Below are 16,617 nucleotides of genomic sequence, written 5' to 3'. Positions count from 1 at the left end.
TGACAATAACAAACTTTTCTGATTCTGATGACTCTAATCTACTATCCTAGATTGGGTAAAGGGTACTTTCTTTCTTTCTTGTAATGACTAGTTCATTGCAGACTTGTTCTCAAGGGCATTTCCTGTTGGGTCCATCTTTCTGGGTTTATCTCTTGAATCTCTCCAGTGACTTTTGTCTTCTTATTGGTTCCCAGACTACACTGGACCCCAGGGCACTTCTCATTCCCTTCCATCATTCTGTAATTCTCCTGATCAGGAAAATGATGGTACTGGTTTCACTCACTATCAGTCCTCTTCACTTTAGCTGAAGTTCTTTGAAGATTATAATCCAGCTTTAAAATGGCTCCTCTGGTCTGTCTTATTCTTGCTCGAGTCATTACAAGATGGTTTTATTCTGTACTGATGAGGTCTATTTTTGTTTGTTTGTCAGATTGACCCTCAAAATTCAGTTGAACACCAAAATCCCCCAAAACTGGATGAAATTGCACTTTATAGCAACTTTTTGGTACCAGTGTTGTTAAAACGCTTAAAGTGAGTGGCTCAATATTCGATAGCAATTTCAATTCAATTATGATGAAAAACCCTTTTTATACACAATAAAATGTCATTTTCAACACACAATAATAGTTTCTTCTATATAATCATAGGCTGTACTAGTATGGATATAGATAACGACCACTAATGTTCTGAAAAGTCCAATTTACCCCATTTATGAAAGTCTAGTTTTGATGCTAAATTTAGTTCTACTTTTAGATCCATTTGTATACGAGTATCATTTTTTTGACAACCTTTATTGGCACAATAAAAAGTCGCCTCGACGTGGAAGCTGTAATAGCTTTGGTAGCTGAAAAAGCTTTTAAAAATCCCCTTTAGTAAAGCATAGCCCTGGCCTTTCAACATTACTATAAATATTTCATATCCGTATTTTATTATAGACAGAACATTTTATTCCTAACCGCAGTAGCTGACGTACCTTTCTCAGATAAATGGTACAAGTTCTCAGATTAAAATGTGAGTAGTTTTATTATTTTTCTGACCTCCCTGACTACTAACACTGGATTTGTCCCGTTAGTCTTGGTCTTGATGGTTTCCTCTCATATATTCGTCTGTATTTGATCATCAGCGCGCTCTGCTCTTGAAGTGAAAGCACATCTGGCTCCTGGCTCGTGCGTGTTGTTGTATGTCATTATGAATGGGCCTCTAAATCCTATCACCATTAGCTAACAGTTGATCTCGGGTTCCTGCTAATGACTTCATTATGTGTGAGTGTATTGTGCTTGTCTGCAGCACTACCTGTGAGCCGCTTCACACTCGGCTTTCATCAACACTGCTGTTGTGTGGAGTCACAGCTCGTCACTGTGGAACTCTTTGAACATGAGCACTTTTTAAATATACATATGTGATGCTGTCTGTCTTATCACCTGCAATCTACAAAGCAAAATAAATACATGTAACTACAAAGTGAGATGGGCTTGTCACTGCCTTGCACTGCTGTTAACGGACGAGCTATTGACAATGCAAATTTCAAGCTGGTCATGTGGTGTTACTCAAAAAACTTAAAAAACCTAAAAAAAACTAAAAAAAAAAACTCTTGTACTCTTCAGCAGGCTCAGACGTCATTTTTTATTTTTATTTTGAGATAAAAACGTTCTTGCAGCATTTTTTATTCAAACTAGGGACTGACACTGTAGGTGGGCAATATATCGAAATGTAAATATTGTTTTTGACATTATACAACATTTCAATTTTTTTGTTTGGTAAAAAACACTACGAAAAGAGTTGATTCGTGATGTGTTGTACACTTTCAAATAAGGGCGTAAGGTGATATTATACAGCTGTCTGTGTTTCTCAATAAATAGGTTTAAAGACACGTTTTTACACTTTCCTGCTGAATTGACATAATAACATCAGGATACTCAAAAATGATTATTTATTTCCCTCCCCTAGGACTATCACAAAACGAGTATCCTGGCATTTTCTAATACAAATTTTACAATATATTCAAAAGAGTCAAAATACAGTCCAACAATGATTGATTAGATGTGTTATTGTGACAAATGAACCCAAGCATGTGTGAGTGCGTGTGGCGTTTCTGCGTGTAGTGCAAGGGCGTGTGCATGGCCCAGCAGGAGGCGATCTGTGAGGGCTCCACACGCATGTCCTGCATGTTCAGCTGCCACGGGCCCCCCCTTCCCCCATGGGTCTATGGGTCTGTGGGTCTATGTTATTTTTTCTTTACCCTTGCTGCTCCGTGTCCCCACTCCCTACTGTATTCCCCTGCCTCCTCTCTTCTGTTGCTTTGTCCGGCCCTTTGCCTTTCATTTCTCCTCTGCGCATTCACAACCAACTGTGCGTGTCCAGCGCTGCCTCTCTGCTGGACACCGGGGCTCACCAACTCACAACTGTGGCATGAAGCTGAGAAGATCACGTTTCTAGCTATTCTGTGTATATCAAACTGTATCAAGGCTGCTTATATCAGACATGTGCATCGAGAGTTTCATTCACAGTTCGGTTTAGATTGCCAAGATTTATTTTGTATTATTTGGTCGGAACAGTGCAAAAAAGTGGGTGAAGTGTCTTGCCCAGGGACACAATGATAGTGTGCACGACCTCCCTACTGTGGCACCTGGCATTCCAGCGGTCTTCCATCCATGTATTAACAGGCCCAATTAGCTTCTGAGATCTGACGAGATGGGGCTTTGATGAGCTGGTTTGGCAACTCTTATGGCCATTTTTTGGTGGATTATTCAGGACACAATATGAGGGAGAATTACGGATTTCTCTGTTTGGTCATTGTGTTAATAATCGTGAATAATTGTTCAATCGTGATGTTTCTTCTCACAGTAATCGCAAAACTAGAATTTTATATTGTGATATTCTTATTCACAATTTGACGGTTCAAATGTATTCAACAGATTCTATGAACTTTGTTTTTCTGTTTCGTTGTTAAATTTTTCTATTTGTCAAATCAAATTTTTTGCAAAATATTGGTTTGTACAAAAATCAATGTCAAGCTTCAGAATTGACTGTAATCATTCGTAGAAGCACATATTAATAAGGCAGTCTTTATCCTGAATTACTCACTTCTACATTTGCTTGTCGTCAACACTGATGCATAGATTCTTAAAATTCCAACAGAGTTTTTGAAGAATTCTTTTTACCCCGTCCCGATACAATCTGCTTTCATTCATATTCGGTCTGTAATCTGTTGCTTCCGCTCCCTTCATACTGACACAGAGGCCGGATCACAGCTATGACACCCCTATGTATCTCATTTAGCCATGGAGAATGAGGTTAGTGAACCGAGCAGCCCCCCAACATTGGCCTCTGCTGCACCTGCACTCGGCCCATAACGGGTTGAGCAGACTCTGGAACAGGACGACATCGGGTAACATAAAGTGTGCCCAAATTAGACACATATTTATAATCTTGTGTTCCATTATAAATTCTCAGTACATTCATTCGGGGGTTTGAATACGGATTTGGTCTGACCCCCGACAGGTCACTCAGTCATTCATAAGATCAGGCAGTTTAATAGACCTCCCTTAACAGCTGCTTTTGTTCCACTGTGAAAGTAAAAAAAAAAGTGGAAGTAGTCTTTAAAAATAACTCATATTTCCACACGCTTCTTATACCGACGTGGTCTTGCTGTCCTGCTTTCCTCCAGTGGGATCACTTTACGTTGCCGTGGATTTCTGATGTTTACAGATGTGCTCAGCTCTTTTAAAAACACTGCCGCTCCTCAGTGGGGTGGCCATCTTTTAATCCACTAAAGAGCGCAGGGATTTGGTAGCCCCTGGCCCGCCCGAAGGCCCTTTTGGAAACCTCTCGGCCGTGAGAATGAGGCGGGGCTGGGGTGTGTGTTTGTGTGTGTGTGTGTGTGTGAGAGAAGCCATGCTGGAGAGGCAGGTTCGGGACAGTCTTTGTGAATCTTGTTAATCTAATTTGAGCTCTGTTCCCCCAAAGAGCCTTCTCTCCTTCTCCACTGCCCCTGTAACAAACATCAGGCCTGGCAAGGGAGCGGTTCACATCCCCGGTTCAAAATAGGCTTTATCTAGTTTAATCCAATATCCTTGTAAGTGAACCTCGGGGAAATCAGATAGGAGCCCCCTCTGATATTTGCGTGTTTGTGCAAAGTAATCGGATTGGTAAGCGATACCCGACTGTAAATTCGGGGCGTTAGGGGGGTCAAGCTTTACGTGACGGCCCATTCACGCCTAGCGCTATCCTCATTGATCAAATCATTCACAAACAGGCATCAAAGAGCGGCTGGGCTGTTGACACTTCTTCTAATATGTAAATGATCTCTGCAAGGCCGCTTCACACCTCTGATTAACTCTTTGTGGGATATCAAACAAGCATTAACTCATTAGGGCCAGCTTTTGAAGTCGTGGTCTCGTAATCCTTTTTTAATGGCTTAGCGAGTTGGTCGGTGGATCAACAAAATGATTAACGCGTTTTCTGTTGAATGTACATTTGGTAAAAATAAGCCATAAAAGCGACTGTTTCTCTGGTTGTAAACCCAAACCTTCCTTATCTCGACCTCTTCCCTCTTTCTTTTGCAGTAGCTTTGTAATTTTAGTGTCTTCCCCTCTGCCCTCTTTCTTTCACTTAAGGCAATAGGTGGTGAGGGCCAGGAATGTGGTCGTGGGACTGTAAGGATTTATCACACGTAGGTGCGAGGGGTGCTGCCTGTGCTCCTGTGCCTCGCAGATGTAACAGTTTAGTGCCAACAGCAGTCCCACCATGGAGCCAATGCGGGCTTTTATTGCTACTTCAGCTTGATTCTGCAGGACCACATACTCTGTAGCTGCAGGGGAACAACGGGGTCACGGATGGGGGAGAAGTTTAGAAGTGTCTCTTTGGGGTTTTACTGTATGTGAGCTGCTAAGTAACATTAGCAAGACAAATAAATATACAGTATTCTTATGCTTGGACCGTGCTTAAAACGTGCTTAGAAAGTCTTCACAGCAATGCGTGATTCACTGTTTATATTGTTTATACCAGTCATGCTAATTGTTTTTATCTAAATGAACTAAATATATTTGTTAGTTACTAGTAATTTAGTTTGATCTCAACAATACAGTTTGGATTTACATGAGTGGGGAATGTCATGCAACTTTTCTCATATAGAAATACTAAAAATACAGACTAAAAATACACAATGGTGAAGAAGTTGCATGCAATTGTATTTTCTTTATACATTTTTCTGAGTAAAGTTTGCAACGACGATGAATAAAATCAATAGAAACTCAAATGAATGTTTTCTCGATTTGGACATGAAGTCACAGTTTTCCTTCAGTGCTTTGAAGTGTACTTGTATCCTCATCTCTGACACAAAGTATTGGCCACTCTCTCTCTCCCTCCCCCCGACTCTCTCTGTCCCTCTCTTTCTATGCCCCCCCCCTCTCTCTCTCTCTGTCCCCCCTCCTCTGCCTCTCAGGTTACGATGACTAGGGGGGTTTTCTCCTCGCTCACTCTCCACACTGTCTTGTATAGGAGTGTGTGTGTGTGTGTGTGTTCGAATGTGTGTGCGTCGTCCTGCCCGTGTCCTTGTTGTCCCTGCCTCCCCACCCAGCAGCCGCGCCGTGATTGGCCGGGACACGCGGGGCTCCTTGACACAGCAGCAGCAGTGGTTTGGTAGTTGTGCCGCCGACTGCTCCGGGACGTGTTTCAACAGATGGTGGAGGTTGGAGAGTGTCATCACATCGGGGAGAGGATTAGAGGAGAGAGGTTGTCTCCCAGGAGCTGTGTGGTCGTGTACCCCCCCCACCACCTCCTCTCCTCCTTCAATACGAGTCTTGAGCCCGAAAACCTGAAGCGCTCCCCACTCACTCTCTCTCCTCATGAGCAGAGCAGGACCCGGCGAAGAAGCAACACGCGGACGCGCAACTTTGAGGAATCTCACTTGGAAACAGTTCTGCTCCCTTTGCGTTCAGGTAACACTTTTGTCACTTGGTTTTTCGTGCCTTTTTGGACAGATTTTAGACTTGTTGAGCTTGCAGTGCAGAGTGGCAGCCTGTAGTGTAAGTAGGGATTTGTAGCAGTGCATGTTTCTGCTGTGGCTCTGTACAGCAGCGCCCTGTGTGTGCGAACGCTTCATAGTTTTCCCTCTGAATGACAGGAATTCCCTTCGTCGCAAATTCCTCCGTCTCAGGGGATTAGAAGGCAGCGCATTCCATTAATGTCATATTTTTGCCCTAGTGCACAAGACCTCACCTGTTAATGTCAATTTCATATAACGTTACTGAATGACAACTTGTGCAAATGTAGGAAAAACTCATCTCTAAAATGATTTATGACTATTTGAAAACTTTTTTTTTTTTTTTTTTAATGAAGCATGTTCAAAACATTGCTGCTATTTTTGCCATCTGCCAATGGGAAATTAACCAAAAATATTTATCCTGCATGTAAAAACAATTTCAGCCACCACTCCGGTCCAAAGAAGTCTTCATAAATCTTCTTCGAAAAACACTTGTGACTGATCTTGTCAGCAGTCACTGAATGGATGAGCTGTTGAAGAGAGATTTCTGAACCAAATGTCAAAAAGGCATGGCTTTGGGAATGCCCACCTCACTTGAACTATTTAAGGGAATAAGATGTATAGTCTTTTTAACTAGCACTAGGCACTTTGTGTATTTTAGTGTGTGAGGTGTTTGCCCGTGGAGCTCGTGCAGCTGTGAAGGTTGTGTGGACAGTGGCTCCGGGGAAAGCTTGCACAAAAGGTGAAAGCTGCTGTTGTGTCCTGTGCTCTGGTGTGTTTGCTATAGCTTCACTTCCTGCTGGTTACAAATCACCAGGAGATCAGGATGACTGTCTTGAAGTCTGGTGGAGATGTTGAGATTTGATATGAGCTTGTGAGGATGGGAGGTCTTGCAATAAAGTCGTCTTCAGCCTTAATCTTGATGCAGGAATTTCAGTGACATTCTGTCGTTTTGAAGGACATTTGTGCTGTGGTCTATTTCAAAGCTAATTGCCTGAGGGCCGTCCCACTTAGTTGTATTAAAAACAAACACACATTAATTCAGTTCATTAACAAAAGTGAAGTAACCGCAGCATTTCAGTATCGACCAGCCCGGTCCATAAATCACTCCTTCACTTAAACTGTGCCCCGCGGCGTATAGATTCAATTTGTGATTACACTACCCGGAGCAGAGCTAAGCAGCATTTGGGGATGTTTTAAATGCAGCGCACACTTGCCAGCTCACAAGAGAAAGAGCGCAGATCCTTTAAACTCTTTAGCTTCTCTCTGCTACAAACAGGACCAAGAGCAGCTGCTGCAAATAATTAGGCTTGAGGGGTAGATGCCTGCCAAGACAAACGTTGTTCCAGTAGCGGCTTTGCCATCATCTGAATCCACATTGTTGTGCATGTGGGAACGCAGTAAAAGTTTGGAGTCATGTTTTGTGATAAGGCACGGAGCGACTGTGGCTTTTTTATTTCAGTTCCGATATGCGTGTGTGAGGTTTAAATTGCCAGCCAAAGTGATTCAGAGATTCCCAGACATGGTGCATGACTTCATACAGGCTGACTGATGAAACGGAATGAGGCATTGACGTTGGACAATCGCAAAAAATGCATGAAGCCCTAAATCAACATGTTATGACACATATTGCGCTGCACATTTGTTCCTCATTGATTTTATGCAGGTCCTGGAAGGTTTGAGTGCAGCTTTTAGTCAGGGTGATACTTTTCACTGGAAAACGTGGAGTCATATTTTAATCAATTCAGGGTTTTCTTTGTATTTTCCTTTTTTTTCTGAGACTACTTTTAAAATGTATCATTTGGCGCATTTTTACTTTACAGTTTATACAATCTATCCACAAGGGGGCACTTGGCACACATTTGCCCACACAATCCCAAGCCCATATAAATAAAGCAGTTGTTTGTGTGTATCAGATCTTCAATATGGAAAACACAGCATGATAGAAAAGTCAGAAGGAAATCAAAAGTACTTATTTACTATTTACACAAAGCAACCCTCAAGCTTGTGTGTGTTCCTGTTTTTGTGTTAAGAAAAGATTTCCTAAACCTCCCTTTCCTCCAGCCGTTGTTTATCTCCTCGGGTTAATGACAGTCTTCTGGTCTGGCCTGATTGCATGGTAGGCCAGATTGTATGCTCCCATCAACTGCAAATGGTCAGTATTAAAACAGGCAGCGTTTGACTCGCATTCATTCCTGCATGTTCTTTCCGAAAAGGCTATCTTTAGATGAGTCAGCCACTTTCTCGGGCGCTTTGTTGTCCTCGCTGATCAAACAATGCTTTCAGTTTGTTCAAACACAGACCTTGCTTTGACTCTTGTGAATATGTCTCAGGGGAAATATACCATGCACATGTGAATGCCGGCATCAACTTTGCACATGTCTATTTTGGTATTTGGAGCTCACAATGGCACCCCAGAGTGTTTTGGTTTAAGGTCATTCTCCTGTCTTGAAACGAGACTGGTGTTTTTCTATTGTCTTCAGCGCTGATTTGACGACCAGTTGTGGAGAAATTGCGTGTTTTTGTGAAAAGCATATATGATTTATGGGTTTTTTAGATGGTTAAGTTATGCGGTAACCAGGATTGACCCCTGACCAGGCCCTTGTAGCTTCAGCCCAGGAATGAATGGAGTGACAGAAAGTGTGGGGTTGCCGCTTGTGGCCAAAGGCGAAAGAAGAGAAAGAGGATTGTAATGCTTTTCCTGGGATGTCCGGAGAGGCTTTTGTTCATATGTCAGTGGTGGTAGATGCAGCACAGGTTTAGGAGGCCGAAAGGGAGAGCTGGGTCAAGACGGACAAAGGGGATGTGGAAGGCGACATGACAGCAATGAGAGAAAGGGGGATGAGTGAAGAAGGTGTGGGGAAAGTGTGGAGGGTCGTTTGAAGAGGCCTGATTAGAGGTTGGAGCTGTAGGACGCGTCCCGTTGTGACACACGTGCAGCGTCTCCAGCACACGGACACTATAATCTTCTTGTGTTTGCCGCAAAGAGAAACAGAGAAACGTGTACAAGCTTTACCCCCTCTGTGTTCTCTGCACTGTCCCTGCTTTGTCATCCCTCTTGTCCAGTAATCCCCTCTCCAGGGAGAAGCAATCTGTTTTAGCTCTGAAAAGAGAAAGACCCTACCTGTATCACGTACAATTAAGCAGCCGTCAGTATGCGTTGGCGTAAAGTTTGGAGGCAGAAGTGCCGTCACTGGGGGGGCTGTCCCTTTTCATCTGCCGCCTATACCGAATGGAGATAATGGGACAGGAGGGACGGGACGGGGTGGGCAGGGGAATGAATACGTTTGCGCGCCCCTCCATTGCGCTCCACAGCTCGACTAATAGAAGCCAGCATGCGTTTGTTTCAGCTCTTCTGCTCCTTTTCTTTCCTTCTCCCCTGGAGCGGACAAACACATTCAGGCTCTGCCAGCGCACCGTGCACGTAGAATGTGCACGTACAAGAGCTGAGCTGTGTGGAGACTTGGACATGTGCTGCCCCTAGCCCCTGGTCCTGTTTGCCCGTATTTCAACAGCTTGACTTTGTTGTGTGGATGCGGAGTGGCAGTATGGAGAGTTGAATTAAAGCTTGTGCAACTTGTGGGCTAGTGTTTATACTGCCAGGGTCCAGCTTTGCACGGCTCACTGCCTTTGCTTTGCTGTAGTTGCTCAAGGCACTTCAAAAAAAACAAAGTTGGCTTTCTCCATCTCGTGAACACGTTGAGATGATGAATTGACCCTATTCCTTCATTGTTGGCTCAAATGTAAAAGAAATGTTGCATTTATACACTGAGCTTATTGGCGTTTAGTCAGACTATCAAACTCTAATATCAAATGTTTGCCCCCAGAGTTTTCCCAAGAAATGAAATTGCAAATGACATAGACTCATGCCTTGCAAAGTGCACAGTGCCACAGGCGATAGAAAGACGAGCTCCTGTGTACAAATGGCTAGTTATGTGTCTGTCTGCAGTCAGATCTCCAGACTGCGCTTCAGTGACTGACACTTGGTGAATGTGACACCCAAATACATGCACAGGTGCAATCGAACAAATGGAGTTTTTACGAGTGGTATCATGTTGGTGTGGTGGAGGGGTTTATGGCATCCAGGGTCATGCAAGCTGCTCCTCATGATCTATGTTTGTCTACGGTCCACAGAATATGCCTACACATGCTTCATATTTTAGGGGTGTTCAGTTTCAAGTGCCAGAAGCAGCACTATACTTAACAGAGGACTGCTGACTGAGAAGATCCACCTCAGCCCGGGGAGTTGTACTTAATTGGTTCCCTGTGAGAATTAACTGATGAACAATTACCATTAGTTTTGTAGTTGACCGGACCAGCGGGCACTTCTGGACACTAAAAGAGAGTATATAATTACTTCATGAACTCTGTGAACTAAAGAGTATGATGTAATTACAGCATAGCCCTCAAAGCTGTTCAGTCTTTCCCCTAAAGCTTAAACATTTTTATGTTTTTTTTTTCTTTTCCCCCCAATTATTTTGGTTTCACTAATTTGGAGCTTTTATTCCAAATGCACTTCCTAATCGGTATTCAGTAAAGTTTCAAGTCTGTCCAGCTTTTTAAGCCTGTACACGCTGGTTGTCAGGCGTCCCCTCTGGCTCTCCCTTTACTAGCTGCCACCGTGCGGCTGATTTCATGGAAAACAAGTCAATCTCTTCATTCTTGACAATTACCTCAGTGGAAACCCATTGAAGCAATTCGCCATAGCTTTTTTTGTGGACAGGGGAATTATTTATCTGTGTTATATATTTGATATGTCAAAAGGACGTGAAAGCTACCCGCTCTCACTTTCTTTTGTACTAATAATCTGTTTCTAATCGAGCACAAAGCATCTCGTATCATAAATCAGGCTTAACTGGCCCGAATCAGGCGTCTTTAACAATACGAAATTTGTCTCCAACTTTGACATGGTAATTTTCAACTTTCTAAATTCTCCAGCAAAATGTATCTTGCTTTGTTGATTAAAATGTGTGCTTGCTCAAAACCTCAAGATCGTTTTACATTTTGTTCACGTTTACATTGCAATACCTTTGCTTTATATCCCGCTATAAATTAGCTTAGCGCCGTCAACCCCCTCTTTCACCCCGCTCAAGGGTAAATATGCTTTTCCACTTGTAAAATTCAACCTTTTGGTTTACAGCCTAATTTAAAGGTGTTCATTCAGGATATAAACACTTAAATACATACCACCTCCAGCACTGGGCCGCATGTATGCACGCACTCCCATACAAATAGAGACACTTTTCTCCATTTCAGCAATGACCTTATACATTATAACCATTTCCCTCATTGGGTCTGCAAACCCGATGGTGATTCTCAACAGACCACCTCCAGTGATTCGGCTTTGAAGTTCAGTGTAAACAGCATTCTTTTAATTGCACATTATAAGATGAATGTATATTATTGATGGAGAGGTATTGCTGCTTTGGCTCTACAAAGCGACTTCTACCAATCCAAGGGAAAACATAATTATCTATTGAAATAAGGTTATTCCTCTTCATCCGATTGTCCATTTCCCAAGCACCAACTCATGCAGTCGGATGGGAATCATTTCAAACGAGGGTTGGTCGAAAACTCCGTATCGGTAAATGCAATACTTTTTTATTGTGCAGCCCATTGTCGAGTTTTATAGCAGCAAGCACCATTATGAGATTGAGAATGAGCATGTCAATGTTTGGGCTTATCCGGTCATAAACATTCAGGAACAAAGAGCCAGTGATCTCTCCGCACCCCTGCACTCTGCTTGTTTTTCTCCATGGAATTTTGTCATAGATCCTGCACCAATTTGGGCGTTTTGGGTCAAACAAATCAGCCGAGTGAAGAGTCCGAAAACACCGCCGCCACGGTTTGAGTCTTTTCCCAGTTCGCGTTTGCAGCCAAAGTGTGTGTGAGCGACACAGTGGAGCTTCAGTTCACGGGGTCCCGGGACGGTGGGTACACTGTCCTGCCCCTCAGTCGGCTGGCTATGCTGCACTTTGACATAGGCCCCTCTCAGTGTGAAAGACCCTCATCAGTCTTCATGGCAGCAGACGAGCCAAACGTGCTTGGATTACAGAAATATTTGGACTAACCTCAATATTAATCTAAGGCTTCACTTAATAGTTTTTTTCCATTTTGAATTGCACTGGGAGCAATCAGTCGCCACTGCTTCGAGTATTAACACTTATTTATTTCTCCGTTTCCATTTTCAATAAACAGTTACTGCTTATTGGTGTGTAAATCTCATGAAGTCTTAACCGCTAATAGTCGTCACGCCGTATGAAGTCCTGCAGAATGAGCCAGAATTCAAACTATGCCATTCCGCTCCCTTTGTTGTTTATTGCCATTGTTCCTGTGTATCTTGGCTGCCTTAAAGATGGACTGGGCAAACACAGAGGAGGAGAATGGAGAGAATGGACAGGAATAAGGGATTTGATGTGCTTTGAAATGCCCATTGTTCCTAATGGCGCTGGGCCTTTTATGAATGGCTGATTTACTTTAGCTGGCATTGCATCTGGTTTGGGTTTTGACTTGCATTTTGTTTTGGGGAATGTGAACCCACTTACCTCTTAGCACCGTATTAACTTGGACATTGGCCAAAGTCCAAGGGCACACACACTTAAACTTTTATTATTACTATAATATGTATACTCTGCTATTGTTACTAAATGGATTTACCTCAGCAGACACTTAAAATCTTAGTCGTATACCTGTTGTTTTGAGACAACCCAATAAAACACTGCGCAAGTCAACAGCATTGTGTTAGCAATCGCTTTGAAAAATACTGTTACCTTCTAACTTCCTCTACATAGCCCCCTTCACTTAATTTTCTGTTTCCCTCTGAATTTCCCCTCTTAACCCCTGTGTGTGGGTAGCCTCAGGTTGCTGAGGTTAGGTTAAACAAGCCACCATCAAAGCCATATAACCACGCGGGTTAGGGGAGGGTCAGGGTGCAGCGGGGTGTGCGGTTTAAAGGTTCTTACTGAGGGGCACAACTGCCAGCCAGCAAAATAATGTTGCCCTGCGCTTCTATACACGCAGCGCTCCCATTATGCTCAGATTTACTCCACTCACATGCACAGCTGTCTCCACTGCAGCCGTACCAAATCAGAGCTGTGCCGAATGTGCCTAAGCTTCTACAAGATGGAAATAACTATGAGAGAAGAGATTAGCAAATGTGAAGGTGCAGTGTTGATAGCCATTAATCTGAAAATTGCAAATCTTATGTTTCTGCCAGCTGTGCGTCCAAACACTCCATAGTGGCCTTATTGTTCGAGGCCTTTGAACCAGTGGTCATTTTATGTTCCGTCCATCCGCAGTATTCCTCTCCAGGCTTAACCACGATGACTACAGCAAAGGGTCATTAGTGTTAATCCTCCAAAACAACGACGAAAAAGAATGAGCTTCCAGTCTGAGAATAAAGGGCTCTTGTGTGTATTGATGTATCAGAAGTTTTTACTTGGATCTCGCAATAATTTAGTCATATTAGTCATTCATTTAATATTAAAAGTTGTGTCTCGTGTAATACTTGTACACTTTGCGCACTAATGCTGTCTTTTCCTCTCTGTACAAATGCAGTGGGCCAGATCTCTCACTCGCTTTTATCCACTAGAGTGCCCAAGGCCAGAGCTGTGCAGAACACTTTGTCAGCCATGTTTACAAAACACAACCCTTAGCATTGACCTGATTCAGTCACTGAATGGTGATCTGTGAGAACTGAAGTCTTGTCACATTTTCTCTGGTCTAATGTGAACCTAATCAGTATTTCTGAAGAATCACCTGACCTTCCATACTGCAGGGAAGGATCTGCAATCCCCTTGTGCATGGAGATGAGATGATGACAAATGGCAAATTACTTTGAAACACTACTTATACCAACATCAGATGACACTCAAGACTCGTGGCTGTTAAGTAAAACTTATTTAAACAGGAAACCAGAGATAAGAAATGCAAGAGTTAACACCATGTCACAGTCTCACTTAGCACAGTCCATCTATCATCAGGAAGGCTTCATCAAAAGTCACTCTTGCTATTCCTTTGAAATTGACAGCTGTTAGATGATCTATGTGTGCCATTACTATAGGTCTTTATGAGTGAACTTCAGATGACCTCAGCGGAAAGTGAATCAGGTGAAATTGAGTTAAGCTGAGAGGTAACCCTAAGTACAGAGGGAGGGCTCCTTGCTTTCATAACTTCAGTGTACATCCTGTGTGCCTTTTATGCACGCCTCTTTATTAGCCTGCCATCTCGGTCCTCAGACAGTGTAGCTATTGATACCACTTCACTGCTGCACGGGTTGTGTCCTATTCCATAATGAACTTTCTTGTACGTCTTTTGTATGAACCCACCATTACAATTAGCCACTGACTGAACCTGTAAAAAGTATGCTAAGATTACACTAGTAGTCCATTTGTTTTACAGGTTCATTCTTTATGGTTAATAATACATAATGAGGCTCATAGCAAACTTGCAACTCCTGTATGTCAGATTTAGTTGGTGCCGTAGTTTTGGTTGTGACTCAGGATGAGCTGCTGTGGTCCCTGCCACTCTGCGCTGGAGGCATGTTTGTCCAAACGGTGCCAGTGTTTGCACAGGCCTGTTGTGATGACTGGACGTCTAGTCCTGACTCTTGGGCACGGCAGCCAACTCTGGAGGAATGACCAGTTTGACACTAATACTGTAATAATTGATAGGATGAATGAATTGACTGACTTCTCTTCCTTAATGTCTTCCTGAATGTGTTAAATAAAATATACCAGAGCTGAGACTGATTGGCCACAGTAGTCCGGGTATAATTGGGCTAAATCTGTGTCCGGAGCAGCCCAGTGGGGTTGTACAAGGCTCAGGTGTCATAGACCTGCTGTCGGTTTTCAGGCCATTAACTCAGAATGGAGAGCAGCATGGTGCCACTCTGTGGGTTTGTCCACGTGGCACGTCTCCTCAGGCACTGATGGACCTCTCATTATTATAGCTTCATGCTTCAGCATGTCTTTTAAGTGTTTTTGTTACATGTAGTATAAGCTGAATTGTGTGCTGTCAATATCACTGTACCTTAGGAGTCATGTGAGTTCAAACTCTACCGTAACCATTGCTCTAGTTGTAGACAGGATGTTTAAGCTTTCATGGTCAACCATGACTCCAGAAAAGAGCAGGAGACTTCAAAGTGTTGTGATGACTCACTGGTAATGTGTGATTGGCGACAGTGGCATTGGGGTTAATGTAGCGGAACCCTCTCTCTGTACCCCTCGCCCCATCCCCCCGGGGTGCTCCCATCCTCTCCACCAGCCCCCTGTCACGCTTGAATCACCAGGGTCTGACTTTTGAGTGACGGGCAGAAGGTGTCCTGTGATTGGCTAATGACAAACTGTGGCTGTGGGTGTTTGAGAGTGGTTAGCCAATAGTGCTCTCACAGCACAGCTAAACAGCAGCCCTTCAGTAGAGATGATATACTCAAGGAATAAAGTATATCATGTACAGACGGAGGTAGAGATGATAAGAATTCTCTATGGTAGAACTGGATTCAAACATTGTTTGCCATTTTAATTAAATGCTTAATGATATAGTTGGTGACGCATCATTTCTAAAGGTGTGTGAGAAATTTTGTTAAGTATTTTACTTTGTAATGACTGTCTACTTGTCTTTTGCCTGACTTGGTTGTCATTGTTTCTCTTCACAGTTTACCGTGGCGTTGGGCGCGGCAGTGTGAGTTTGTGGCCTCCTCCAGTGCTGCAGTAATCCTCAGCTCTGCCCATCCTGTGAGCCAGCGCGGGCACCATGCTTCGGCCGTGGCTAGCCTGGTTGGCCATACTATCTCTGCACTGGGCCCCTGGAGACACTGTCTTCACCACCAGGTCGCAGAGGGGGCGCATCCAGAGAGACCGAAGGAATATCCGACCTAATATCATCTTGATTATGACCGACGACCAGGATGTGGAACTGGGTAAGGCTGGAACACTGTAGAATACTACTGCTTCATCTATGTTCCTTTGGTCTGTGAGCTTTTTTCACCCTGAATTTCTTTTCACCCTAAACAGTCTTTGTAGCTCATTTGTGGTCTTCATCCACACATGAAATATTAAACAGAGGCCAGAAGCCGGAGCAGAATGGCCATCTGGTTTATTAACATAGTGCATCATAATTATTTTTTCACAAGGAGGTTACAAAAGGCTGACTCTGCTTTGTAAAACAAAGAAAATTCTTTCAAATTTACCAATCTGAAAATGAACACATGAAAACAAAGGCATTATTTTTTCAGGTTCCCTTCAGGTGATGAACAAAACTCGTAAAATCATGGAAGATGGAGGCACATCCTTCACCAATGCCTTTGTCACAACTCCCATGTGCTGTCCGTCACGCTCCTCCATGTTGACGGGCAAATATGTCCATAACCACAACACATACACCAACAATGAGAACTGCTCCTCTCCTTCCTGGCAAGCTCAGCACGAGCCCCGGTCGTTCGCGGTCTACCTCAACAACACCGGCTACAGGACAGGTTGGTCACATCATGTCTTTACAGAAAAGTATTGTTCTTAGTTCTTCTCATGCTATTCTCAATAGACTCATCAAACTAAAAAAAAATCCAAAATCCAATTACTTTGATGTGGTAGAACAATATTTTCTTTGTAAATGTGACTCCATAGACACGGGTACAT

The 16,617-nt window shown here is 43.2% G+C and overlaps 1 protein-coding gene across 4 annotated transcripts in view; it reads left to right on the top strand.

Moving 5' to 3' along the window:
* Positions 1–5,512: 5,512 nt before the first annotated feature.
* sulf1 (sulfatase 1) overlaps positions 5,513–16,617 on the top strand; it is a 29,796-nt gene continuing 18,691 nt past the window's right edge. For 2 of the 4 annotated variants that reach the window (XM_072450762.1, XM_072450761.1), the window contains exons 1-3: positions 5,513–5,939; positions 15,639–15,902; positions 16,218–16,457. In XM_072450762.1, coding sequence (XP_072306863.1) covers positions 15,737–15,902; positions 16,218–16,457 — 406 coding nt within the window. In that variant the 5' untranslated portion in view covers positions 5,513–5,939; positions 15,639–15,736. The remainder of the gene's footprint in view (positions 5,940–15,638; positions 15,903–16,217; positions 16,458–16,617) is intronic. The other 2 variants (XM_072450763.1, XM_072450764.1) reach the window with 2 other exon arrangements.

This window comes from Eucyclogobius newberryi, unplaced genomic scaffold, assembly GCF_026437365.1.
Source record: "Eucyclogobius newberryi isolate DKJ021-1_F unplaced genomic scaffold, fEucNew1.0.hap1 SCAF_18, whole genome shotgun sequence".
Classification (NCBI taxonomy): Eukaryota; Metazoa; Chordata; class Actinopteri; order Gobiiformes; family Gobiidae; genus Eucyclogobius; species Eucyclogobius newberryi.
This window is presented reverse-complemented; position numbering and strand designations above follow the sequence as displayed.